Raw genomic sequence first — 25604 nt, 5'->3', positions numbered from 1 at the left:
TAGGGTAAAATTGGGTCATGACATCAGGTCACCAAAATTCAATGTCTAGCCTGTGTCCAGGGACTACGTTATTTTGACGTCCAATAACAATGTCAAAAAATTACGTTGATATTTGGTTGATTTTAGGTTGTGTTGGAAAGTGACCAAAATACATTTTCTGATTTATGACATAGTGGTAATCCACACAACGTCAAGGTGTAACATGCTTAGACGTTGATATTTGGTTGATTTTAGGTTGGACATTGAACACTGATGTCGGCCTGAAATTTTTTTTGAAGTCAAACCGATTTTCATTTCCGAACAAAATTCAACATCCCCACGACATTGGGGTACGTTGGGACACAACGTCAATATGACGTCATGTTGATGTCCTGTGCCTGCAGGCTGGTGTTGTGAACCAAATAGTGAGATGTAAGAGGATGAGTGTAACACTGGCTAGCTAGTAAGAGCGGACATTATTGCTTGGATATCATGCTAGCGTCTCCTTTCATGAAATATAGCAGGGATATACTTAAACCTACCAACATATGTTACCATTATTTTTAGAATGACTTAGAAGAAGGAAAACAAATTAATTTACGATTTAACTGCATAATTTTGGTTTATAGAAATAGTCTGCAATTTATACCACATTTATCAACATTTCTAAAATATCAACTCTGTAATGCGAACCAGAATGCTGTAACCTTGATTTTTGCTCTTTTTCTTTTCTAAAGAAAACATCTCTGTCACTTTTTCTGAATTCTGCCCCAAATGCTTAATTTGTGAACCCAGAAAATTCCTTAAAGCACATGTGTGCTGTATCTGCATGAATGTGTGCGACCTTTCAGTAGGTTCAATCAGTTTCAGACAGTTCCAGTGGAGTCTCTAATATGGAGAGCGCTGGCAGGTCTCACAGGCTGAACCCATTTGAAGGCCTAAACACAATCAGCAGGCCAAAGTGGTGGTCAGGGAGGATAGCTCAGTTTACTTGCTAAACCATGATAAAGAAACATCTCCTAACCTTATCTTATCCTCAGCAAAGCTTAACTACCAAAATAGGCCTCAAGCTAAGCTCGTCTTTGAATTTTTTATTATTTTTAAAAATCTAACTATATCTAAGACGTATACCCCAATCATCTCCAGACAGTGATGATATTTATATATTACAGTGGCATATGTATGGTATCCCTCCTCTCCACCACAACAAACAGCCACTTTATTAAGACTCCTGATAGAGTGACAAATATATATGCGCATATATATAAATATATATATTAAAAAAAGAAAACAGATAATCCAAAACTCCATCGTCTGCCTTCATTTTGTTCCATTCTGTTGTAGAAAAAAAATCACGCAAGGTAAGGTGAAAAAATGTAATGTGAAAAAGAGTAAATAATATACTATATTTAATATAAAAGTTATAAATTATTGTACAACTGCACCATCACTGTACATTTTGGCAAAATGTGCACATGTGCATTTTTTGTTTACGATTTAAGCACATTTTTGTTTGTTTTACTCTATTGTCTCTTCCTCTTTCTTTCTCTTTTTGCTTTTTTGTAAAGAATATAAATTGAACAGCTTGTACATTATTATTATTATGACTATTATTATAATTATGATTATTATTATTGTCTTTTTCCATCAGTGCTCTTTTAGCTGATGGAAAAAACAGTTGCACATTCTCCTGAACATACACTTACTGCTCTACAATGAAAAAAAGACAAAAAAGAGAAAAAAAGAAACTATTAAATATATTAATAATTACCTGCCTGTTACTTAAGAGAAAAAAAGTATCTATCTATGATGAAAGAACACAGCTGTATACTGTAGACTAAACTGTATGGAAATCTAAGAATTTAATGGGAAAATAAATCAACACTTTTTGTCTGTATAAAAAAAAATCTAATCAAAGTATTCTACAATAATAACTTTGACCAGTGTCTGTGGTTGTGTTTTTTATTGTGTGCCTGTGATTATTTCTTCAGCCTAATGATATAATATTTTTTACATACATTTTTATTTAGGTACATATATATCCTAAAAATGCAAAAAAAAAAAAAAAAATTGTCTGACATACAAGTAAGAACTACACAGCTCACATAACTGACGCAACATTTTCAAGAAAAAATGTACAGTAGTTTTCTTTCTTTTTAGTTAATATTACAGTCAGTCATTTAACATTTTCATTATGAAAGGTTAGTTGTCACAATTCCAAGATTTTACTTGAATCTTTCCTTGCTCAGTTTTTTACATTAAGGGAAAAGTTACTTAGCTTTCTGTTGAATAGTAACATAAACAAAGGCATAATAATGATAGCATCAACTCCCATGTGACATATGTCTCCATGTGAGGAAGCTCACGTTATGATTTTTTAAATAATTCAGTTTTTTGCATTGACTGACCGTTTTGTATAGTTCCACAGGTCAGGAACCATGGGTGTTCACTTTGTTTTGTCTATATAATTTTTGCAGTAACCATTGACAGTTGTTGTTTTATAAATCACAAAATTTTAATGTTTTTAAACAAAGGGGTGAGTAGACTAACAGCAAATTTTAATACCTTTCCAAAATAACAATCGATTTATATTTTCTGGTATAAATCTTAGTTTACACACACACAAAATCAAATGCTGTTACACGTTAGTTAACACTGACTATCCTCAACACAAACTATTCCAAGAAAATATAAACTAAATTACAATGTGCAAGTGGTGAATACATGATGTCAGAGCACAGAAGAATATTTTGCCATGGGTTCCTTCAAGATCTTTACTGAAGCAGGGCTCAACAATGAGGACTGCCCGATGGCCCAGGGTCAGCGTGAGAGACGCTTGGGACAGTAGACAGGATCATTACTGGCCCAATCAGGATAGTGCTGCATTTTCACTAAAGTTTAATGTGCCTGTGAGACTATTTGTCAATCGCGTGAATTTTAAGTTTGTGCTTTTAAACCTTTAAATGCGACCTTCTCTGTGATGTTGAGTTGCAGTTGCAGTTCCTCTTATCTGATTTGATGTTTTGATCATACTTTTTTTGCCGTAACCTGGTAACAACCAGTACAGTAAAGAGACGGCAACATCAAATTATGAAGCTAAAAGATTCTATCTGGAATCAGACATTTACGTGGGTACATTATAACAAAAAAAAAAATTAAGTGATGTTTTACACAATTTGCCGTCACTATGACAAGTTGGCCACCTTTTGGTAAATAATTTCGAACGGCAATAAAATACCTGCACATTTCCCATAATGCTTTTTTTTTGTTTGCATAACACATTGAATTTTGATAATTATACATTTATTAACGTTTTAAAATATTTAAATTCGAGATTCACAGACATTATTTTTGACGCATTATATAAATATGTGGCTAAAAACAGCTATTAATCTCTCTCTTTTTTTTTTTTTTGGTGGGGCCAGAGAAAATTTTGCCATGCAGGGCAAGAAAAAATCTGAATCATTGGCCCGATCAGACCAGTAGAAAAAATCTTTAGAGTTAAACCCTGCTGAAAGGTTTTGTAATTCAGATTTTCTTAAGAACTGATGAACTTGACAATACATATTTTGTTTTACAACATAAACTACCAGCACATTGTGTCTAATTTACAGTATGATGTAACAAAATAAATCTATTAGGCCACGTAAATCACGTTATGTTCACACAGATGATAGTTTTCCTAAACATATTTTATAATTTAAATAAATAAATATATATTGTGCCTGGCCAAGTAAGAAGAGAAATCATTGAGTAAATAAGACATTTCAGAAGTTTAACAGATCTAGAGAACACCCATAAACCAGCCCAAACTGCTAAGCATGGAATGCATTAAATCATATCTGATACAAGAACAGGAGGATTTTAGTTGTTCTGGGTTATGCTTATTGCTTCACTTGTAAAGTATAATACGCATGCATGATATGCAACCATATTTTGTAACTATGCTAAAACCATAGACTGTAAAAAAAAAAAAAAAACGTACATATATGCATTAACTATACCATGAACTGAAGAATTTGCTGTTTGGATCTACTGTAATAAAAAAGTTACCCATAATGGCCTAAACAGACATATGATAATTTTTTAAATAAATAAATAAAACCTTAATTGCCGTTTAGTAAGTAAATTAGTCACATTATAACAAACCATGAATTTGTACACGTTTTCTAAAAAAAAAAAGCAGGAATTAAAGACTATATGGGGGTTTAATTTAGATTATTATTTTAGAAAACGTGTCTTTTACCCACAATTTATAAAAGTAAAGACACACTAAAATGCCATATAGTATGTACTACAGAAAAACTATAGCAAGCTAGTCTATTTAGCACACGAATCGATTTACTAAAACAGCATAGTATAACACTAATGACCATATTTGTTACCGTGTAGTTTTCAGTTTTAATATGCGCGTGGCCGCTGAGCGTCGCTGTAGCGTCACAGACGCACAGACTCACTGCAGGAATAACAACATGGCGGGCATTTCGAAAGAACATCAGCTGTCTCTGCGAGTATACAACACTCTTCAGGTAGTTTGCATATCTTCATACACCCGCCACACACGCTGCCACGAGACATTTCATAATTTCATTACGCTTTGCAAACTTAAAACCAGCTGTTTTGTGTCATTAGTAGAACTTAACATCTAAATAGCTAACGTTACATCAGTTGCTAGTTTTTAAGCTAACGTTAGCGGCGATTGTATATAGTAACAGGTATAAACAGTCATTATTATTATTTCATCACTTGAACGAAGGTGATTAGTACTTTTTTATATAGTTTTGGATTTAATTTGGCTTGTGAGGCTCTTTAAATTAAGTAACGTGATCTATTTAGCGATTCGTTACATACAGTTTAAGAACCCGGGTGTCAGAATTAATAACGTTAGATGTGGTGTTTAAATTGTAATGTTTTCAGAGTTTGGGTTGTCCCCTGGTGGATGGACTGTACCTGAGGGAGGCAGATAGCGTTCAGGAGCTCCTCTGCACTCCGTCTTTTCACAGGACTGATATACTCAAGTGGATCTGCGCCAGGTCTGAATTACTGTTCACATTGCGATGATGTTGCCAGATCTGTTCATCATGACTTCATATACTAAAATGCATCGATATATTGTGTTTGCTGTTAACAGCATCTGTCCATCCTTAAAGGAAAAGTTTTCCTCTATTAAATCAACTCCTAATGAAGAATCGATTGAAGGTAATCCTTTAAATTACTTACTTAACTTTCATGTCAATTTGCACATAACAGCTGCACATATAACATTGTATATAGTAAAATACATGTGCATATGCTTGTCAATTTGTATACTTGCATTCACTTCTTACTGCTATTTTTAAAATATATTTATTATCTGTTTTTGTCCTGTCTCTGTAATTCTGTTGCATTGTAGAAGCTCTGTCACAAAAGCAAATCCCTCTTATGTGTATACGTACCTGTCAATAAAGCTCTTTCTAATTTCTGATTTCTAAATGTTTTGTTTTATGTAGAAGAGCTTCAACAAAAGTTTGGTTGACTCATTTTTTGAATTTTTCATGATAATTTGGTTCGTCTTGTTCTTTCTCTCACACAGAGCTCACAAGGTTTGGTTATGAGATGATGTTATGTAAAGCTAACGACAAGGATTTAATCAAGGTATGGAAATAAATAATTATGCAGATTTATACTGAAAAAAAATGTGTTTGCTCTCTTTATTTTTTCTAATGACCAGACTAGACTGTATAAAAAACCGTGCTCTTGGTTTTACTTTGGCTTTCATTATTGAACTTTACAGCAATACCTTTCTTGCACAAAATATTTCTATTAAATCAAGTAGTTTTATACTGGGTACTTGACATTTTAGATAGGAAAGACAATCTTATCTTAAATGTACAAACTAAAATAATTCATTTATTTTGCTATTTCTGACAACCGATTTGTTATTTTTCAGGGTCTTGCACCGCCTTTACGACAGCTGGTGTTTCTAGAGCAGCTTCTAAGGGTTATTCAAGCAGACTCCTCTCTGTGCTCTGGGTAACTCTTAAAGCATTTTGTAATAGTGATTTAACTAAATATGCTCTGATGTATTTGCTTCATTTTTGATCAATTTCCACTGAAATTTATTTATTTTTTGGTATAATTTTCCTAAACAGATATTACAATTTTCTTAAAACGGTAAAACCACACAGAAACAGTAATATTGTATTAATTAATTAATTTACTCACACTCACATCAGCTACGGTATAGATTATTTTTTTGCAATGCAGAATATTTAAAGAAAATTATTTGGGGATTAATAATATGCTAGTCAATGTCTACTAGCACTATGAAAGTCAAAAAACAAAATGATTCCCTTTAACTCTTGAAGATACAAAGAGCTCGTTGAAGCCAAATGCAAGCAACTGAACATAATTAGCATGTTACCATAATTACATTGTTAATTCACAGCCTCAGCCAAACTGAGCACACTCACGGCAGTCTGGAGCTAAAGCTTCATGATCAAGTTTATATGCATCCCAACTCACTTTTTCACATTGTAGAGAGTTAGCTTATGTCATATAATTCTTTCAAATGTCACTTGTGCTTATTATAAATGCTTCAACCTGTTGCTAAATTAAATTCTTTAGCATTGGGATCTGCCAAATCATCTCAGTGCATCTCCAGGTTTAACATCAACCTTTATTCACACCGTCTGAAAGTGCTAAATATTTTAATGTGAGCTTGTTTATATATGTCATTTTGTTTTGATGGATGCAGGCAGAACTCATCTTCTGGAGATGAAGGTGTAAAGAGCAATGATCTTCTTGAAGAACTGATCTCTCAGGATCATTTACCTGACCTCTACATGCTTCTGGATCCAGCCTGCAATCCATGGCCTGCACACATCCGTGAACATCTGATACGCACACATTCGGCTCACAACAAAATCAATGGGAACCACAGTAAATTCAGTGATTTCGTAAGCAGGTTTGTGTCTTTGTCAGTCACCTATAGTTTCTGGGTTTTTTTTGTCTGTTTTTTTAATGGTTTATTATTTTTGCTGTTAATAATAATCATTTCGCGAATCAGAATAATACAAATTTACATTGTAACACCTAGGGATGCTCCGATCAATCAACCGGAGATTGGTATCAGCCGATAAATCAAAGTAAATGATTTACAATTGCTTTTTATGGGTTTACAAGCAGAGGAAGATGCATTCTTGTGAATCAAATATATGCTCCAAACTTTTTCTTCATTGAGCCACATTGAATTATTCTTCCTTCATTTGCAATGTTTCCAAATTGCAATTGTATACTTCTTACCAAATTTTTTATCTGTTTAATCTATTATTTTCTGTAAAGCTGCTTCTGGCCATTAGATGTGCAAACTAAATGCTTATAAGAGACTTGTTTAAGGGATTATATGCAACATCATTTATTTTTCTTTTAGGTAAGTTAAAAACTTCAGTTAAGAAATGTACTTGAAGGGAAAAACGTGCTTTATGCAATGTTTAAGTTTTATAAACCTTGAAGCATCACAATAGGTAATCTGTATCGGCCGTACACCATGACGAGGAATCAGTACTTGGTATCAGCTTCAAAATTCCTTATCGGAGCATCCCTAGTAAAACCTCTCCAAATAAAAAAATAAACAAAAGAAACAAAGCTACCCCTTTAAAAGCAGGGTGATTAATGCCAATAGCCTCATGAGCAGTGTGCCAACATATAATGCCATTGCATTTCGGGCAAGGATTTGAGTCTAGGCTTTTATACCTTTCCCAATCTCAATTATTCTTTTCAAAGTTTCTACATACTGTCTACATACCATCCTATCATAATAAAGACAAAAATGCAACTGCAAAAAAGTACTAAAAGTCTATAAGCCACACTGATATAGAAACGGGTTGACAAAGAACTATTGTCTGTGACTGGCAAGTGTTGATCCAAAAGCCATTCTACGAATGCCAATTAATGGGCAGATATGCAGCTTTATTTTAAGAACTTACAAGACAAAAAATATGATGAATGATTGCCCTGTATGGTCTTTTATTAGTCTGTTGTCAAATAAAATCAAATCACTTTTATTGTCACATCATCAGCAACACGTGTGCTATGATAAGTGAAAAGCTTAGGTGCTGGCTCCAGCCAGTACAAAATACAGACAGTGCAAATACAATGACAGTGCAAAATACAATGACAGTGCAAAACACAGATAGTGCAAAATGCAATACAAGAGCATACTCCTAAAAAACACGACAATCTAAAATTGGCAGTGTTGACAGCGATATGTACAATGAATAGGTGATAATACGTGATAACGTCTTTTAATACGGTTGTTATTTGCTGCTTTTGAAGGAGTGATCAAGATTCCCGACTTGTAAGTCATGGAGAAGAAAGCTTGACGGAGGCCATGGCACTTCTGAAGTCTACTCAAAGCACATTAGATGAGCTCCATAAAGAGGTGGAACTACATTTCAAATCTTGAGGTCATGTGTGTTTTTTCTGTAATGACGTGATCCTCTCTGTGTCCCTCAGTGTGAGTTTCTGCAGTCACATTCTTCAGGTTCTGCAGTGTTGTCTCCTTGTGCACTGAAACTGGCAATCTCGGACATGTCTCAGCTCATGACGGCCTTCGGACACATCTATAACACTGATTTTAAGGGGTACTGCCAGCGATCCCCTCCAACCCTCAGTTCAGAGATGACTGTGTTTCAATCTGTACATCAGCTCCTGCACACATGTAATACGGTAAAGCTTTGCACATTCATTTGCTTGAGATTAACAGAGTTCATTTTGTGTTTTTGTTAGTTTAAAATCTGAATATAATTTAACAGGTTTTCTGAAGAGTTATGGTGAAAACGCTAAATTAAACGCTCTCCAAAGTGGATGAATTTGAAAATTTCATGTTGCAGTGTGGCTTTCAAAAACAATGACACGTTTTTTAGTCTTTTGACCAACTCAGCTAAAATAGTGGACAGTGTTCAATGAATACACACTCTCTAATGAAAATGACCTGCTATGCAAATGTCCATTTGTACATGAGCAATTCCATGCAAATGTCCACTTTGTCATGAAAATTTTTTTTATGTTTTTGCCGAAATATTGAAACTGTTTTTGCGTTTTTTGTGTAAGCAACTATTTTACAGTGCTTTAAAAATACTTAAAAAAATGTCTCTTTTTACCAAAATCACACAAGTGGCAATTTCACATTGGTCACATCTATAACGGAGAGACGTCACATCCATAACTAAGCTTTTTTCTTATAGATGCAAAAAAATGTCAAATAAAATAAAATCAGTTGTTTTTGTTCTGTAGTAAACAAACCTTTATCCTCTTGATTAGCGTTATTTCTTTTGGTTTGTGCAGTTTAATTCACAAAATTTCTACAAAGTACGTTGTCTACAGGAAACTCGCTAACTTTTTTTGTCGCATCCATAACGCATGTTTATTTTCCTCATTTAAAAATAAAAAATGTTTACAACTTGATATTTTTCTGCTCCCGTAACTCTGTGGTCAGTTGTTTTGGAAAATAGAAACAGATGTTTGAATATAATGTGAACATAGACCTTCTATATGAATTTATGTTTTGAGTTTTTACTGCAAATGTCACATCCATATTGCTGGAATGGCTCACATGTTTTATATTGCTTTCCTAAAAGGACACAGAAAGTCTACTCAGAGCTGTTATTTTGGCGTGTGTCTCAGTCTGTGTTCTCACTTGCTTTTTTGCAACTTTTCACTTTTTTGTTACTCACAGCTCCACCTCACTGTCGCTCCATTTTAACAACTTGCTGCTTTTCATCAACATATTTTCACCATGTTTTTATAAAGTATATTAAAAAAACTTTAGCACATGAGCATTTTTGGTCCTTTCAGCGTTTATGACCAGTGTTTGGGAAATGACAGAATGGCAGTTCAAAACAGACTTTACAGCTTGATCCAGATTAGTGTAGAAATAGTAAAAGTTTCTCAGGGTACTTGTGCAAAACAATACATTTTGAATGCATTATTTCTGCTTTAGAATATAAAGCTTTTTCAATAGAACGTTTACTTGGAGGAATGCACTGCTGCTTTAGCATAACGCCACAGAGTCTTGCTGAATGCAGTTCTTGTTTGTGGTTGAGAGAACAAAAGTGTTGAGTCAAATTTTTCCACCTTTTTCTTTTTTTCTGTCATCATGTCTCATTAGTGACTACAAATACTTTGCTTATTCAAATACAAATACTTAGCATTTTCTTTGTGTCCTTTTCAGGAGCTGGAGGCTGTGAAGCAGCTTTCTGAAACTTCCACGTCTCTTACACACACACTTCAACAGCTGCAGACAGACAGACGCTACTGGTCTAAAGGAGAGAAGCACACACTGCGTCAGTGGTTTTTGGTTTGTTTTGTTTTTTAAAGCAAACTTTTTCAAACTTTTTAACATTTTTTTTTTCTTCATTAGCCAAGCAGTTGGAGGAGCTGAAGAACAGATACATGGCTTTTCTCTCCCTGCACCAGTCATAGTCGGAAGGACTCTCTCACAGTCAGCAGAAACCTGCAGTCTAGACCTTCAATTGAAGTTTCAAGTGGCGAAAAGGTGTGAGGTGTAAAACCAAAATAAAACCACTTCTCTATATGGCCAGAACGGTTTTAAAAACATGTTATTTTACATCCCGCAATGTCATGCACTGCTAGACGCAATATGAACTAACAAAAGCATCTACTAATCATGAAATGGCTCCATCTGATAAGAAACTTCATCTTTCTTTATAAACCCCAGTGCTTTTAGTATGTTTTCATCTCCAAACAGTCACAGTGTATCAGTATTGCATTTATGTTATGTTTTAATAAAGACTCACCTTGCATAAACTGCACTTTTTAGTTTAAAGATATTTTTTACATTCAAACACGTCTGCTGAAGGAATAAGGGGTTCCCATCACTTCACACATTGATGCGAGTGACTGATGGGAGGGTCTTTCTGTCAGTCAAAAGCACATCTGTTGGAGAGAGCTGTAGTGTTTAAAAAAAGCTTTTCAGGTGGAGCTGATTTTGTTTGTGAGCTTCTTGTAAACATTTCTGTTGCTAATCGGAGCCAGAAGCCAATGGAGAGTCAACCACACAATCAACATGGAGAGGTGAGAAACAGAATTGTGTTTTCCTTATGTTGTTAAATATTACAAGTAGGGCTGCACAATATATCGTTTTAGCATCGATATCGCAATGTAATCATTCGCAATAGTCACAACGCGAGCATACGCAATGTTAAGTCTGGATTATAATTCATCATTTGCATGTGTTTTTAATGCCTGTGATCGTAAAGTAACATTAAAAGCATTTAGGCATAAGAAATTGTACCATTTGTAACTTTACCAACGATTATTTTTTTGGAATTATTTTTATTTTGATTATTCAGTTACTGTATTTGAATACCGTTTGACTCGGGGAAACGATAAAACACTTTTAATTTAGTCTTTTTCTTGATTTTATTTATAGATTGGTATGCATGAAAATCCTCAAAACATGTGAATACAGAAATGCACTGCAAATAGCAAAGACCACAATTAAAACATGTCGGGGTCCCCAAAAAATGTATAGAATGTTTATTAGATTTTATAGAGATTAACTTCCACTGCAGAACCCAATCAATAACATAACATAACATAAATTTGGCCAAATAGGAATATTCAGGTTATCTGGTGAAACTGTATTCATATCGCAAAATATATTGCAAAATAAAAAAGTTTGCAATGTTAGATTTTTCCATTATTGTGCAGTCCTAATTACAAGTTCAGATAAAACCTTTTGGTATAACATTTTGTTTTAAGAACCAATCCTTACATTTATCTAACGGCTTATTAGCTGCGTATTAAGATATTGGCTATTTAGTTGTTCTACTAAAGTACACATTCTACTTGATCTTATTCTGCATCCCATTACCTAAACCAGTGCATAATTACTACTTGAAATATTAATAAGGAGAAAATTAAGCAGTTATTGAGGCAAAAATCATAGTTAATTGTTTATTAGTAGTGAGAATGGACCTTAAATTGTGTGATCAGCCTTTTAATATACCTTTTACTGGAGGTACTATTGTATTCTATGTAGACTTGTTACATTCAAGCAGACTTCCACAAGACTACATCTACTGAACAGCACCTATGTGATGCTCATACTTCAGCTAAAAAGGTCCTGCATTTGTGTGTACAAGCAGAGATGTGTGAAGTTTCTTATTTGCTGAAGTCTTGAGTGAGAGTGTCATGTGGAGACATTTGAGGAAGAGTGACCTTTCAGTTAAAAAGTTCAGTTTGTGACCTAAAATAATGGCAAGTTTAATTGGTAATTGTTGATATTTCAAAATCACATATTAAAATGTTCTTACCTAAATTAAAGAAGTAAACTCTAAGATTAGTCTGAATAGCAATAGAAAACCATAGAAATTCACCATAGAAGTTGGTGTTTGCTTAACATTTCTGAGTATGTTACAGCAATAGATGTTTTCTGTGTTTATGCAAATTGTGAGGAAAAAGAGTCACTTTTGTGAGATATTTGACAAATTGCAGGATATAAAGGCAACACTTTACAATAATTGACACGTTGTTGATGTATTAACTATCATGAACTATACGTTTGTTCACAGTATTTATGAATCTTAGTTACCGACAGTAAATAAAAATGCAGTTATTCGCCGTGTAAATTCAGTGCATTAGCTAACGTTACAAGCACATCGTTGGATTTTAATATTGCATTAGTAAATGTAGAACTATGCTAAAAGCTATAAATGCTGTACAAGCACTGTTCATGTTATTAAATACATAAGCTAACATTAACTCTGGGGGCTGTATTCTCTGCTTTATTTTAACATTTCAAAAGGGGAAATTTTAAATATGTGGGATTATAACTCCAGTAAAAAAAAAAAAAAAAAGCATTTACCATAATGCAAAAAACGGGCTTTAATAGCATGGTGCTGTTTAGTATAAATGTGCACACAAGGTCAGTAACTTTTGTGTTATATACCTATTTAATATATTATGAATGTTTTGGAGTGCACAGGTTATTGTATTTTGTGTTTATTATTATTATTATTTACTCCTTGTCAGACTCCTGGGGCAGGAAGTAGAGCTGGTGTGTTAAACATGAATGATTACGCTAGTAAGAAGAGTGCAGCGCAGAGCATGCTGGATGTGGCTCTGCTGATGGCCAACTCGTCTCAGCTGAAGACGGTGCTTCATTCTGGAGCTCAGCATCGCTTCTACACTACTCTTATTGCTCTCATCTCAATCTCCATCTCACTGCAGCTGATTGTTGGACTCCTGCTCATCTTCATTGGTTAGTTAAGATTTGTCAGTTTCAAACGTTCTGCTCTCATTTCATTGACACAAACACTGATGTTTTCTTCAGTGAAGTCCGACCTGAATGATGTGAAGCAGCAGCCGAGGTTGAACACGATGAACAATATGGCCACCGTTTTTGTGTTCTTTACTGTGCTTATCAATATCATCATCACAGCATTGGGATTTGAGGCCGGAGGATGAGCAGAACAAATTAATTAAACTTTTTCCTCCAATTTGAGGCAAATTGTATACTGTTTTCACGAATGGAATTTTAATTAATATTTGTGGACATGTATACTTCAGAACGGAACTGACAACTCTTTTTGTTTTAGAAACAGCATATGATGTTGCACTTCCCTCACATCACTTACAAGGACAGCTTAAGTGACTATTTAGACACAAATTGTATTATTACACTTTCACAAAACAACGATCCAAGAACTGCTGCCATAATAAAACGTTTTTCTGCCATTCCTATCTTTTTTTGTTTGTTTTTTTGCAATTGCAAATAAGAAAACGTAACAAAAAAAATCTATCTTAGCAAATGTGTAATTTTAAGTAAAGTGAGTTTGTAGTTTAATCAAGTTTATTCACTCCACTGACAGTAGGCATGCTTGCATTGTGTCTTCAAGTAATGAGGCTTAAAGAATAATGCTGAGAACTTTCTTAAAACAACTTTATTTTTGCTCAAAAAGAGTTTCAAGCTGATGCATACAGGAAAAAAAACAAATGCCAGCCAAGGTAAGCAGATATTTTACAAGTGGTTTGCATGGGTTTAAATTGTTAGTCATTTTCCAATTTGACGAATGTTTAAACATTTTGTTCATTTACTTTCCGTAATTCACACAATAAAACATCAATATCTAACGAAAACTCAATATTAATATATCAGTAGCATAGCTACTTTTATGGGAAACTATTAAAACAAAACAGTAAACAAAAAATGAGCAATGCATTCTAATAGTGTTATCAATATTGTCGAGAGGATAATACTTAGGGTTTTTTTTTTAACAAAAATGAATTCAGTTTATACAATATATTTCTTTTATACTTTTTTTAAATAACAATCGTAACAAAGGCACTTATGTTACTACTAATGTAAATGTAGTGTGTGCGTGCTTGTGCCTCCCTCTACATAAGCATTTTAATGTACATAGAATAGCACAATGTGCGTATTAAATCTGCACTGCTTCAGAAGAATTCAGCACCCTAAAAATCATAGGGGGAAAAAACGGTTTAAACCAAGAAAAAAAAAGCAAACAGAGGCAGAATACCAAATAAAGCTTTACAGAATATCCCAAGAACATAAGCCTCTAACATACGGACACAGCGTAAATATGTCAACATTCAATTTTAAAAGAAAATAAGCTCTAAAATGTTGAAAATGCCCCAGTCATTATAAAAATTCACCTTTCATACGTTTCTGTTTCTTTATAAAAATCTGCAAGACAAATATTTGACTAACATATTACACCAATTGGTGGTGGCAGAACAACTCTATCAGAGAACATGGTTTGCCGTTAGATCAAGCTCTATTTTTGGTGGTTGTTTAAATAAGTGAGTTTTGGTTGGGGCTGATGACTATAATATGTTCTACTGAATGGTTTTGAATGGCGTCTCTTCTGCTGGCTCCATAGATGTGTATACATAATACAAAAAGGCAGCGATGATGAGAAACACCAGGATGCGCAGCCACGCCGGCACACCTGCAGACTTTGTGCTCTCTGCACTCTGGACGGGTTTAGAGCTTGGTGGACGAGAAGAGCTCTGATAGGCTGAGTGAGACTGGCGGGTGACAGGCCTTCAAAATAAGACGAAAAAGACATTTAATTTATAATATTGACATTACATTTAGCTTTTTTAAAACATTTAGTTTTGAAAAAAAGAAGCAAAATTACATGTATTACTGTGTGTGAGCACAAATGTCCAACATTTTAAAGAGAGCTCTACTTGTGAACACAGGTGCTTACAAATGCGCTCTAGAACGATACACCCATCCCGTTTCTATGCTTTTTCTCTGATCAGATGTCTTTGTACTTGTTTAAGCTGCATTTGCTGACATCTTTTGATCCTCTCACTCGAGCAATCTTTGTATTTATTGATAAATTTACGCCCTAGTAATTTTGTACTTGTTTGGCAACCATCAATAGGGAGCAAAAATGTATTATTTTCTGAAACTTTCCTGTGTATACAGAATAACTATTTTTAAAATGCAATAACAGAGGCCAGATAGAACCTGTGGACCAGATAAAAACTGTGTAAAGCACATGGTGCAAAAGCATTATGTGATTGTCCCAATCCACTTTTGATATTTTAAGGACAAAAACAAATACGCTCAGCGCTGAGGTGCATGGTCTAACAGGGTTGTGCTTACTCTCTTAAAGGTTCAGGACACACTGGAGAACTTTTTTTTTATATTAACAGATTTGTGTGTGTTGAGCATCAGTTAAGACAATGTTAGCACCTGTCAGCTTTAATTGTGGGGAAAACTGGATAATTTTGAGCTTTTGTCAGCTAATCTCAGCTTCCGGGTTTAAATTGATTTTTGGGGTGGGATCAAAATCGGCGACGTAGCGCAGTACTGCAAGTGCAATGATGACGCGTCGGTTTCTCATTATTATTCATATCGGAGTTTTCTTATCCTATGAGAAGAGCCGGCTGCTTAATTATTCATGAGACCTGCCAGACCTGCCAGAGTCAAGCCCGAGCTGAGAGACACGGACCCAAGCACACAGTTTTTAGGCGTTCATGAAGGCTCATATGCGTTTGTTTCCATGATCCACAGGGTTTGTTGCATGTTTTCCCCCGCGATCTTGTCAGGGCCGATCATACAGCAAAGCCGTGTGTGCTGCTAGCATTTTTGTCGGGAGAGCAGCACGAGAATTAGAGAATGGCGGACGCTGTCTTTTATCAGGAGTTCGTTCACATTCAGACACATCACTGTGCTGCTGTGTTTGCCTAAATCCTCCAGATTACCAGCAGGGCTAATGGTTAAAATAGACAGGTCAGGAGACCTGCTCCACTGAGTCTGCATTTAGATCTATGATTCAGACCCGGGGATTGAGGGAGAAGTCCTCATTTATAGTGTTTACATGAACACACTTATCTTTATAATGATATAAATTGTGGTTGTCTGTATATGAAATTACGAATAGCAAATGTAGCAGGGCACTAAATCACTGTTCATTTCTTTGCATTTTAACTTTGTAAACTATAAACTCGTGCGTCGTCTCACGGTTTGTCTCATTTTCTGAGCTAACTGACTACAACAGTTGGTCGCTCCCCTTCTCCCCTGCTGGCTACGCCCACTCCTGCCCGATGCTCGCGGAGCTCCACGCCCATTAATCATGCATCTTTTGAAAAAATTCTGAAGTAGACTTTAACCGAAAATGGGGGGTCTCATGGCCCTTTAATGAGTTATAGATGTGTTTAGAGAATAAACCAATCAGAGTCTCATCTCCCATTCCATTAAAGAGTCAGTTGCGTCGCAACATGGAACATTTTTCACAATTATTTACATGGCGGACTTTGTAAGTGGAAAAACTGAAAGCTTCACTAACAAGAAAACAATTAAATGGATCATCTCCAGTGCAAGAATAGAGAACGAGCCTCCTCCAATTGGCCTCTTTACTTTCTCATTCTCTCTGTTGTGGATAAGCAAATGGTGTTGTATGCACTCCACTGAAGAAGACATCCATTAGCCAACATAATTAATTTAGTTTGTTAATTGCAGAATTCAGTTCTAATTTCTGACCTGACAGGTGGACAATTCTATTCTTGTTTTTAATAAAACAAATATAAATATGCATATAACAAACAATAGTACTGCTAATAATAATATAAAAATGCAAGTTGTAAATAAAGTTCTGAATAAACTGGTCCATTGTATTTTGTGTTTGTCTGTCTGTCTGTCTGTCTGTCTGTCTGTCTGTCTGTCTGTCTGTTTGTGTGTCTGTCTGTCTGTCTGTCTGTCTGTCTGTTTGTGTGTGTGTGTGTGTGTGTGTGTGTGTGTCTGTCTGTCTGTTTGTGTGTGTGTCTCTGTCTGTGTGTTTTTAGTCCACTTAGAATCCAACATGGAAAGCATTTTTGTTTGTTATTGGCATGGATAGTTTTGACATTTAAATGGCGCTTACATGCCTGTGTATTTACTTCAGTAATAAATACGGCATTTCATGATTAATCATGAATAATTACGTTTTGTGATTAATCATGATTAATTACAAAAAAGTGATTAATCACGTTAATTTTTTTAATCATTTGACAGCCCATTACCTGATATGATTTACACACAAATCATTATAAACTTTTTATAAACTGAATAAATATATTTATTTAGGTTTTTATATTCATATTTATTTGAGTTGAATATATACATCCATGCATATATACATTAGCATAAAATTAAAAAGGTTAAATAACAAGTTCAGCAATTTGTGGTAATCTGCTGAGTCTTCTGCAGGTGCATGTTTTGCATGGGCTGGCAATAATAGCTTAGCTGTTTAGATCACCGTAATCACTAGCTTATTGATTTTTTCTTTGTTTTTAAATGATTGCCAGAATAATTAAACAATTTTAATTCAGTAAACCCATGAATGGATTCGTAATGTGAGTGTGTGACTTCATTTCAGAGGATATGACCTATTATCTTGACTTCATCGTTTGTTGCTCCACTTATAAAAAAAAACCAAGTAAAGTCATTGTGCCCAATTGAATTGAATTGATATTTTTTTATTAAAAGGCACACATGGCAAAAATGGGGCCGACAAAACCACAAGAGCTAACACATGCAGCAACTGTCTACACTAGAAGTCTTTCTACACTAGAACATTTTGCATTTTAAGCTTACCTCATGTCTACTGTATGTTTATATTTATGATTGTTGTTACAATATCTGTTACTCAGGTGCCATTTACAATAGAGTGTTTTCTCTTTAAAGAGATTTGTTGCTGTTACGACTGGCAATTACACAACTTTGATATCTTTGACCAGCGAAAAGGGAATGTTTATGAAAATGATTTCAGTTTGGACATACTTCCACTTCCAGATGGGCTAAAAACTGACTTTTGAAAATGGAGGCGTGGCTATTTACAGTCCCTATCTGATTGGTCTTCTGGACAATTGCATATCTTTCCCTGATATGTCAAGCTACTCTCATTTGACCATTACACAACAAGCAGAATTCAAATAGAATGCTGGTGAAATATACAGATGAGAGTGAATGCTCATGAATCTTGTATTTTAGGCTTTATGATGTGGACAGGTCGTTTTTCTGAAATGTATTAAAAACGCAAGTCATTTAAATTCTAAAACGCTGTTTTAAATTGAAAACACACAGGCTCAAAGTAAAAATAAATAAAACTATAGAGTTGGCTTTATTGTTAATGTGAATGTGTATTTTTTTAATAATAACAATAATAATAATATAATTAATATATATGGGGCGTTAATATATAAGGTCACTGGTTCGAGGCCCTGCTGGGTCAGTTGGCGTTTCCGTGTGAAGTTTGCAAGTTCTCCGCGTGTTTGTGTTTCCTCCAGGTGCTCCTGTTTCCCCCACAATACAAAGACATGTGCTATCCGCTTGTTAAGTGTGACGTCACGCAAAGCGGCTTCCGGGTCCAAGCGCTCTATTCAACTGAATGGGGAGACTCATGAAATGGTAATAATAAACGTTTACAAAGCGATTTAATGCTTTTGAAAATCACGATCGCAATATATATGTCCATGCCTAATATCCGATGGCCAGAAAGTGATTAATTTTTTTTATAAATTGTTCAATTTTTGGTATTTGTTATGCAGTAAGCCCAGAGATTGTTGTGTACACTATGATTTTATATAAAATTAACCTTAATGTGGGGCAGGAATAAAAAGTGATCATAAACAAATGATTTCTCCACTCAAATGAATGGTGGCTTGGACCCGGAAACAGTATTACATACCTCACAAACACGTCACCACTTAACAAGAGGATAGGTAAATTGGAAAATGTGTGTGTTTGAATTTGAGTGTATGGGTGTTTCCCAGTACTGGGTTGCAGCTGGATGGGCAAATCGAATTGCTCGATAGAATGCAATATTCAGCCCCAAAATAAGCAGAGCAAAAGCACTTTAAAGGTACACTGTGTGCATGGTTAAATAAGTTCAGAAAGACAATAAAAATAAAAACTCACTCGTTGGTATAGTCAACATCTTCTCTGTAGGCTGACAACTTTGACCCCACACTGTAAAGAGACCAAATCCTCCATTTAGAAGGTTTTAACCACTTAAAAAGAGATATAACAAGTAAATAAATGAATCTCACTCGTGGGCAAAATCTGAATCGCTGGCCTTTGATCTCCTTGTGCTGTAATCATAGGAGAGGGACATTGTTTGTGCAGGACATACATAATAGCCCCTTTCACATATCAGAACACTCAGATGCATTCACGTCCGCGCTGTTTATGAAAGTAAAAGCCTTTGAAAAAACTTTCCAGACACATTTAGCTGTTAGATGTTAGTCAGATAACGTTTTTATGTTCTTTCTTAATGCCAACTGTGTAATTACCGATAAGGTGTTTATGATAAACCGCTGTTTGTTTACCTTCAAGCTCTGCTTCAGTTGCTTCACATGTGCACGTGAAGCAGCCGGTGAGCGTCAGCACACACACATATTATGAGCATGTCAATATGTGAAAGTGTTCCTCCATATGTTTTATATAAGTCGTTGACAATACTTATCCATCCACAGAATTTGTAATGTAGTCAAGTGTGTAAACATTTAGCTGTGGTTCGTGCTTCTGCCTTTAGATGTCTCACAAAGCAGCTGCATGAATGCTAAAGATAAAAGTGAAACCATCGAGAAAAGGTCGGCCCCTTCTATGTTTACAAGTGCAGCCGTTTATAGGTCATTTTTGGTTAATGATGTCAGAAACTGCCATTTTGGAATGTGTGAATGGTCTTTTCCGGAAAAATAAGGCAATGTCCATGCCCGTGTGAACACCTTTTTGTTTTTATTTACCGGTAAAGTCGTTATGGAAATTTTCTGGATATTTACCGGTATCACTGTGTGAAAGGGGATACTGACAGATATTAGTATTGCGAAAAAATTAAATAAAGTTACTCACACATCACCATATACTTCGTGTCTTGTTTGTTGCTGCTGAAAATGATAAACATGAGCTCAATAAAAAACATCACTGGCTCAAGAGTTACTTTTTAATACTAGCTCATTTAACTTACGGGCTGATGATAGGTAACATATTCCACTTCTTCCTCTGTAAAGCAAAAGTAAATGTTTAGAGTGTAAATCAGCACTGCAAATATCGCTCTATAGTTCTCTGTCTTTAGCAAAGTCTTACGTTCTTCTCTGTAGTATGTTTTGTCAGGTGAGGAAGGCTTGGTTTTTTTGGCCATGGCCTCATTCAGTTTTTTTTCATAGAGCTTCCTTGTGGATTCTGCAAAACATATCAGATCAATTTACAACTTTTTCCTGATTCACTGAGATGATTTTATTAATGGAACATGCTTTAATGAGGAAAAATGTCATGATAATAATTTCGGAAATACGTCTGGATTTATTAGATATGGTCATGATTAGGGCTGCACGATATTAAAAAAACATTGACATTGCGATATTTTGTTTTTTATTAATATACATTGCTTTATAAAATAGATTTCACCATGTTTCACGTATTTGGTAAACTTCATTTTTGGAGGGATGGGGGTGGGGTGGCATACAAAAGTGTTTTATATTTGTCTGGTAAGCCTTAATGTCAGTTGGACACATATATCTAATGTAAAATGACACTTGGCAGTCTTTACTATAAAAATTGTAATTTAATTAGTCTTTGTTAAAGCAACTAATGCTATTGTTTCATGTGCCGGAATGCTTTAAACTCACCTAATTTATTTAACGAAAAAATACAACTATTAAACTTTAATGGCAAAGTTTAACTATTGTGGGTTTTATCTACAAGCTCCTGGTCAAAAATTACACATAATTGAGATAGCAGATCAGTGATGCGATTATTGCGAATGCACGTTGTGATATCGATGCTGAAAGGATATATTGTGCAGCCCAGGTCATGATGTTTTTTTTTTCATTTGATAAAGGTGTGAAAACAAAATAAAATTGCTTCCCCAGAGAAAAACTGAATAAATACATTTGGATTTCTGAACCAATACAAATAGAAATACATTTCATATTGTGATTGAAAATCAGGGTTATTCCACCAAAAATAGATCTCGTAACTCGTCTGAATACTGAAATCGTGTTAAAATGACTGTAAATGACTATAGTTATTTGTAAAAAGGTAACTTCGGCTTTATTCTGCTTTATTATTTACCCATTTGCCAAAAAATAACAACAAAGCAGATACATTTCAGACATTCAACCTGAGTGTGTGTCTGTGTATATTAAAAACTATTTTACATTTTAAAATCAGAGCACATACAGTACCTACTATGGGTCCATGTTTGATGCCATATTCATCCAGCAGCTGGCAGATCTCTTTATCCGATTTCACACTTAATGACGACATATCTGCAACAACAAACATGTTTAGTGTTAAGATTTAGGGCTGCAACAATGCATATTTTTTTTAAAAATCAGTTGAGAACAGTGATGAATTATGTAATATCCTGGTAGTTAACTAGCAGGTTAGGCCTGATGGTTGACAGAGAAGTAACTCAAGATCTAAAATGAATAGTAATCTCAGAGAGATACAGTACGAACTAGTAGGTTTTTTTTTTTTTAATAATGAGAATAATAAAAAATAGGTTCTTCAGCGTGAGACTAATGTAGCCTACAACATCTGGACCTGAGTGTTACACATGTGCAAACAGCTGTAAACTTTAAGAAGTAACAATAAACTCAAAAACCCTACAATTAAAGTCTAAACAAAATGACATCTTCTGTCATATATAAGGCCATTAAAACCAAAATATCAGGATTTTTTCGCGAACAACGGTAAAAAAAAAAAGATTTTGTCGGGCTCGAGCTAGCAACCGAAAGCTCTGACACAACTTCAACGCATGACATACATGGGCAAGCTGTAGCGCTGCCAAAGCAATAGCGTCGTGTATTCTCTCATCTATATAGGCACATTTTATATGTTTAAAAATATTAATTTGCAAAAATTGATTTACCGTAAATGATTCCAGAACGTTAAAAAGGCGCTTTCCTGAGCTGGGCGTGTCGCTGGTCGCGCTGGAGGAGGAGAAACACATCACTTCCTGACGCCTGAACTGAGGCGTGTTTAAAACAGTCAAGCATTTTTTTCCCTCACAGGATTATGGTGATGTTTTACAGGTTATATACCAATTAGTAAGTGATTATAAGGCCTTATGAATATTAACCATTGTTTTACTATAAATATAAATTAATAAATTCACATGTTCATTTGTTTATTAGATTGACAGGGCATATTTATAGCATACCTAGATAATTAGTATACATTTATATAATGACAATACATTATGTAAAATACATTAATAATAATATTCATATTTATAAATAATAATATTCATATGTATAAAATAATTAATGTACTAATACATTTATACAAGAAATAATAACTAAATTTTAAGTGCTTTTAAGCAATTTCAACTAATCAGAATCAGCAAGTTAACTAAAAAGAATTTTCAGTCTATTCAGTTCACTGATTCAACACAATTTGAAATAAAATGCATTATAATTTATAACCTATAATCTCTCTTTTTATTATTATAAATATGTATGTATGTATATATATATATATATATATATATATATATATATATATATATATATATATATATATATATGTGTGTGTGTGTGCGTGTGTGTGTGTGTGTGTTACTTTTTTAATATAGGAAACGTCTTAGGCATTAGAAAATGCTTGATAAAATAACAAATAAGGCAACTGTATATTATTTTTTGTTTTGTGTTTTTTTTTGAGTATGCAAAATTACAGCTTATTAATTTTTCCAATTAAACAACAAAGCTTTATAAATCACTTAAATAGCCTAGAGTCAGTTGTTTCAATGTAACGTCCTGAATGTCAGTCTGTTCTGTCTTTAAATACAATGTATATGCACCACCCTTATTTTCAATCATTTGCGCTTCAACTTTCCAAGCATTTTAAAATAAATAATACCAACTTAGTGGACATGTAATACACGTTTCACAGAATTTGAGACGCTCTTGACAGTTTTGATTGATGGCTGATGCATATGAAAACAATGCCTTAATTGTGGGTGAACGGTACCTTTAAGCAACCAGATGCAGTACACATATGTACCGCAAAGGGGCGACATCGCGACTTCTCAAAAAAAAAAAATCTCAGGGAAAAACCCCGAATGTTGTGTATTTGTTTTCGCGTTGGCAACGACAGAGCAAGATAACATGATTCAGCAGGAGCCATCGTTTATCTGACTGCTATCTACTTTATACAAACTAAACCGCCCGAACAAGTACCTTTGTAAACTGTGTGTGACAGATTGTCAAAACTTTGACAAAACTATTTAAATGGAATATCTCAAAGCGGAAAAAAGGTCAATAAAAATAAAATACCCGGGGCCCATTTAATAAGGACCTCACCTGGGGGCCTTAATCAATAAACAGATAAGGGCCCTGAAAACCAGAGTTCCGCTTTCCTAATATGGACTGAACAGCTGCTTATGTCTCTTGACTGTTCTTCTGACTCATCTGCATGCCAGTGATGGGCGTCAACCTGATGCATTTACTCAGAAACTTTTCTTTAGGTTGTGTTTTGATGCATCATAAGTAACTAAGCAATAGCTATCAGTAGGGCCAGACAGTATCTGCAGACAGTTTTTGCTATTTCTGCAGAAGATTTTGCAAAAAAAAAAATAATAATAATAATAATAAATAAAATAAAATAAAAAAATTGTGGATTTATGCAGAATTATTTTAGGAGTATCATAACAATATATATATATATATATATATATATATATATATATATATATATATATATATATATATATATATATATATATATATATATATATATATATATATATATATAAAATAAAGGATAATAATTTTTTAATACACTTTTATTTAATTTTTACAATGCAAATCTATTTAGATCCACTTATTTGGAAAACAAAGCAAGTCTCATATAGCATATCTACTAAAAGACTGAAAATATAACTTTACAACTGTATTGTAAACAAATCACATGAACATTTTAATATTACTATTATTATATCACAATAATATTTGTTAAATTTATTAAAAAAGTGAATAAATTGAACTGATAAAACAATATATTTGGAGGGAAAACGGTTTGTTTTTATCAAGGATCTTTATGTCCTTCCTGCAGTAAATTAAGGGAAATTTGATCTCCCTCATGCACATTTTTCCCGTTATTTGCAAATCAGGCATTTTGTAAAGTCTAATTTCGAACTCTGTCCAGAAAAAAAAAACATGTATTTTATGATATCTTTATAAAGCCCTCTGATTCTAGACATCTTATTTCTTAATTTGTGTGTTTGTTTGAAAGTTGTGCTACAGCATCCTTTATGAGATTTATAGTTGCCTGGGGAAAAGATTTGGGAATTGAATTCTCGGCAGACACATGTAACTATAGTTTGACTTCAATACTGTCATGCTCAGTCAACAGCAGACACCAACTGATTTAATTCAAGGTCATACATTGTCTACACCACGCTAAAGCCAAGCTCCATAAAATCTTTCCTTCTGTCTCACCAATGTGCAATAGATGCAAGACAGCAGAGAACAGATTCTGGACAAACATATTTTTTAATTAAACTAACCCTAACTGTAACCCTAATACACTAGTGCTTAACAATTGGAAGACACCTTTACCCCAGAACTGGATTTCTGGTACGATATCTGTTCAGATGGAGAGACTCAGATTTTTTAAGACTAGCTCCATAAAAATAGTTTTGGCTACTTGGGGTCAATTTCTTGATTTGTTTGGCAAATCTATATCTCAATTGAGCAATCAAGTGACCCCTCTGAAAAGTTATATACCCTCTCTAGTTTTAATTTCATGTTTTGTGATTATGTCTGTGTGTTTTTATTTATTTTTATTTTTTTTCTATGTCTACAGTACGAGCTAATGTTTGTTCTTGTTTTCCCCCTGTCTGTGTGTGGGTGTGTGGATTCATGGAATAGTAGCTGACTGACACTTTCTTGGAGGTTATGGGTTTATTAGTCCCACCCCCACATTAATTGAACAGGCCACCTGAGAAGAGAGATTAGTTTTAATGGAGGGAGAAGTTCTTATTGTTTACTCTATGGAACTGGGAGTACATTAAATGTAAATACAGACTTATGCTGCGGTCACACAAGAGTTTGTGCATGCAAAATTCCGTTGTACAGTGCTGTGAATAGGGGCAAGA

General features: G+C 34.3%; 3 protein-coding genes across 11 annotated transcripts; 2 read left to right on the top strand and 1 right to left on the bottom strand.

Moving 5' to 3' along the window:
- Positions 1 to 4400: 4400 nt before the first annotated feature.
- haus7 (HAUS augmin-like complex, subunit 7) lies at positions 4401 to 10793 on the top strand. 2 transcript variants are annotated; one of them, NM_001365083.1, is made up of 10 exons: positions 4401 to 4508; positions 4897 to 5012; positions 5111 to 5178; positions 5552 to 5613; positions 5909 to 5991; positions 6716 to 6925; positions 8296 to 8401; positions 8476 to 8688; positions 10193 to 10304; positions 10382 to 10793. In NM_001365083.1, the coding sequence occupies exons 1-10, from the start codon at positions 4452 to 4454 to the stop codon at positions 10441 to 10443; spliced, it is 1089 nt and encodes a 362-aa protein (NP_001352012.1). In that variant the 5' UTR covers positions 4401 to 4451; the 3' UTR covers positions 10444 to 10793. The 2 variants fall into 2 exon arrangements, with proteins under 2 accessions (NP_001352012.1, XP_073794524.1); XM_073938423.1 differs by having other exon boundaries at positions 4438 to 4735.
- A 141-nt stretch (positions 10794 to 10934) lies between these two features.
- si:dkey-93l1.9 lies at positions 10935 to 13721 on the top strand. 2 transcript variants are annotated; one of them, XM_068216777.1, is made up of 3 exons: positions 10935 to 11055; positions 13018 to 13246; positions 13319 to 13720. In XM_068216777.1, the coding sequence occupies exons 1-3, from the start codon at positions 11023 to 11025 to the stop codon at positions 13450 to 13452; spliced, it is 396 nt and encodes a 131-aa protein (XP_068072878.1). In that variant the 5' UTR covers positions 10935 to 11022; the 3' UTR covers positions 13453 to 13720. The 2 variants fall into 2 exon arrangements, with proteins under 2 accessions (XP_068072878.1, NP_001352013.1); NM_001365084.1 differs by lacking the exon at positions 10935 to 11055 and having other exon boundaries at positions 13319 to 13721.
- Positions 13722 to 13910: 189 nt separating this feature from the next.
- Positions 13911 to 22448, bottom strand: emd (emerin). 7 transcript variants are annotated; one of them, NM_001386483.1, is made up of 8 exons: positions 22377 to 22448; positions 21688 to 21771; positions 20588 to 20683; positions 20469 to 20503; positions 20354 to 20388; positions 19552 to 19593; positions 19421 to 19471; positions 13911 to 15052 (listed from the first exon to the last, which is right to left on the bottom strand). In NM_001386483.1, exons 2-8 carry the CDS (start codon positions 21767 to 21769, stop codon positions 14845 to 14847), a joined length of 549 nt encoding a protein of 182 aa, NP_001373412.1. In that variant the 5' UTR covers positions 21770 to 21771; positions 22377 to 22448; the 3' UTR covers positions 13911 to 14844. The 7 variants fall into 7 exon arrangements, with proteins under 7 accessions (NP_001373412.1, NP_001373413.1, XP_073794579.1 ...); NM_001386484.1 differs by having other exon boundaries at positions 20354 to 20385; XM_073938478.1 differs by having other exon boundaries at positions 13912 to 15052; positions 19552 to 19930; positions 19976 to 20388; positions 22377 to 22436.
- Between the last annotated feature and the right edge of the window lie 3156 nt (positions 22449 to 25604).

The sequence above is a fragment of the Danio rerio genome, chromosome 23, assembly GCF_049306965.1.
Source record: "Danio rerio strain Tuebingen ecotype United States chromosome 23, GRCz12tu, whole genome shotgun sequence".
NCBI lineage: Eukaryota > Metazoa > Chordata > Actinopteri > Cypriniformes > Danionidae > Danio > Danio rerio.
The sequence above is the reverse complement of the archived record's forward strand: the minus strand, read 5'-3'. Positions and strand labels throughout refer to the sequence as shown.

Bases quoted from the DNA above. Each gene is read 5' to 3' on its own strand.
- si:dkey-93l1.9 (XM_068216777.1), top strand. From the start codon at position 11,023: ATGGAGAGTCAACCACACAATCAACATGGAGAG. The intron at 11,056-13,017 runs GTGAGAAACAGA...ACTCCTTGTCAG, and splicing joins CACACAATCAACATGGAGAG to ACTCCTGGGGCAGGAAGTAG. The intron at 13,247-13,318 runs GTTAGTTAAGAT...TGTTTTCTTCAG, and splicing joins ACTCCTGCTCATCTTCATTG to TGAAGTCCGACCTGAATGAT.
- haus7 (NM_001365083.1), top strand. From the start codon at position 4,452: ATGGCGGGCATTTCGAAAGAACATCAGCTGTCTCTGCGAGTATACAAC. The intron at 4,509-4,896 runs GTAGTTTGCATA...TAATGTTTTCAG, and splicing joins GAGTATACAACACTCTTCAG to AGTTTGGGTTGTCCCCTGGT. The intron at 6,926-8,295 runs GTTTGTGTCTTT...CTGCTTTTGAAG, and splicing joins TTCAGTGATTTCGTAAGCAG to GAGTGATCAAGATTCCCGAC.
- emd (NM_001386483.1), bottom strand. From the start codon at position 21,769: ATGTCGTCATTAAGTGTGAAATCGGATAAAGAGATCTGCCAGCTGCTG. The intron at 19,594-20,353 runs GTGAGTAACTTT...CTATGATTACAG, and splicing joins CACGAAGTATATGGTGATGT to CACAAGGAGATCAAAGGCCA. The intron at 19,472-19,551 runs GTGAGATTCATT...GTCTCTTTACAG, and splicing joins GATTCAGATTTTGCCCACGA to TGTGGGGTCAAAGTTGTCAG.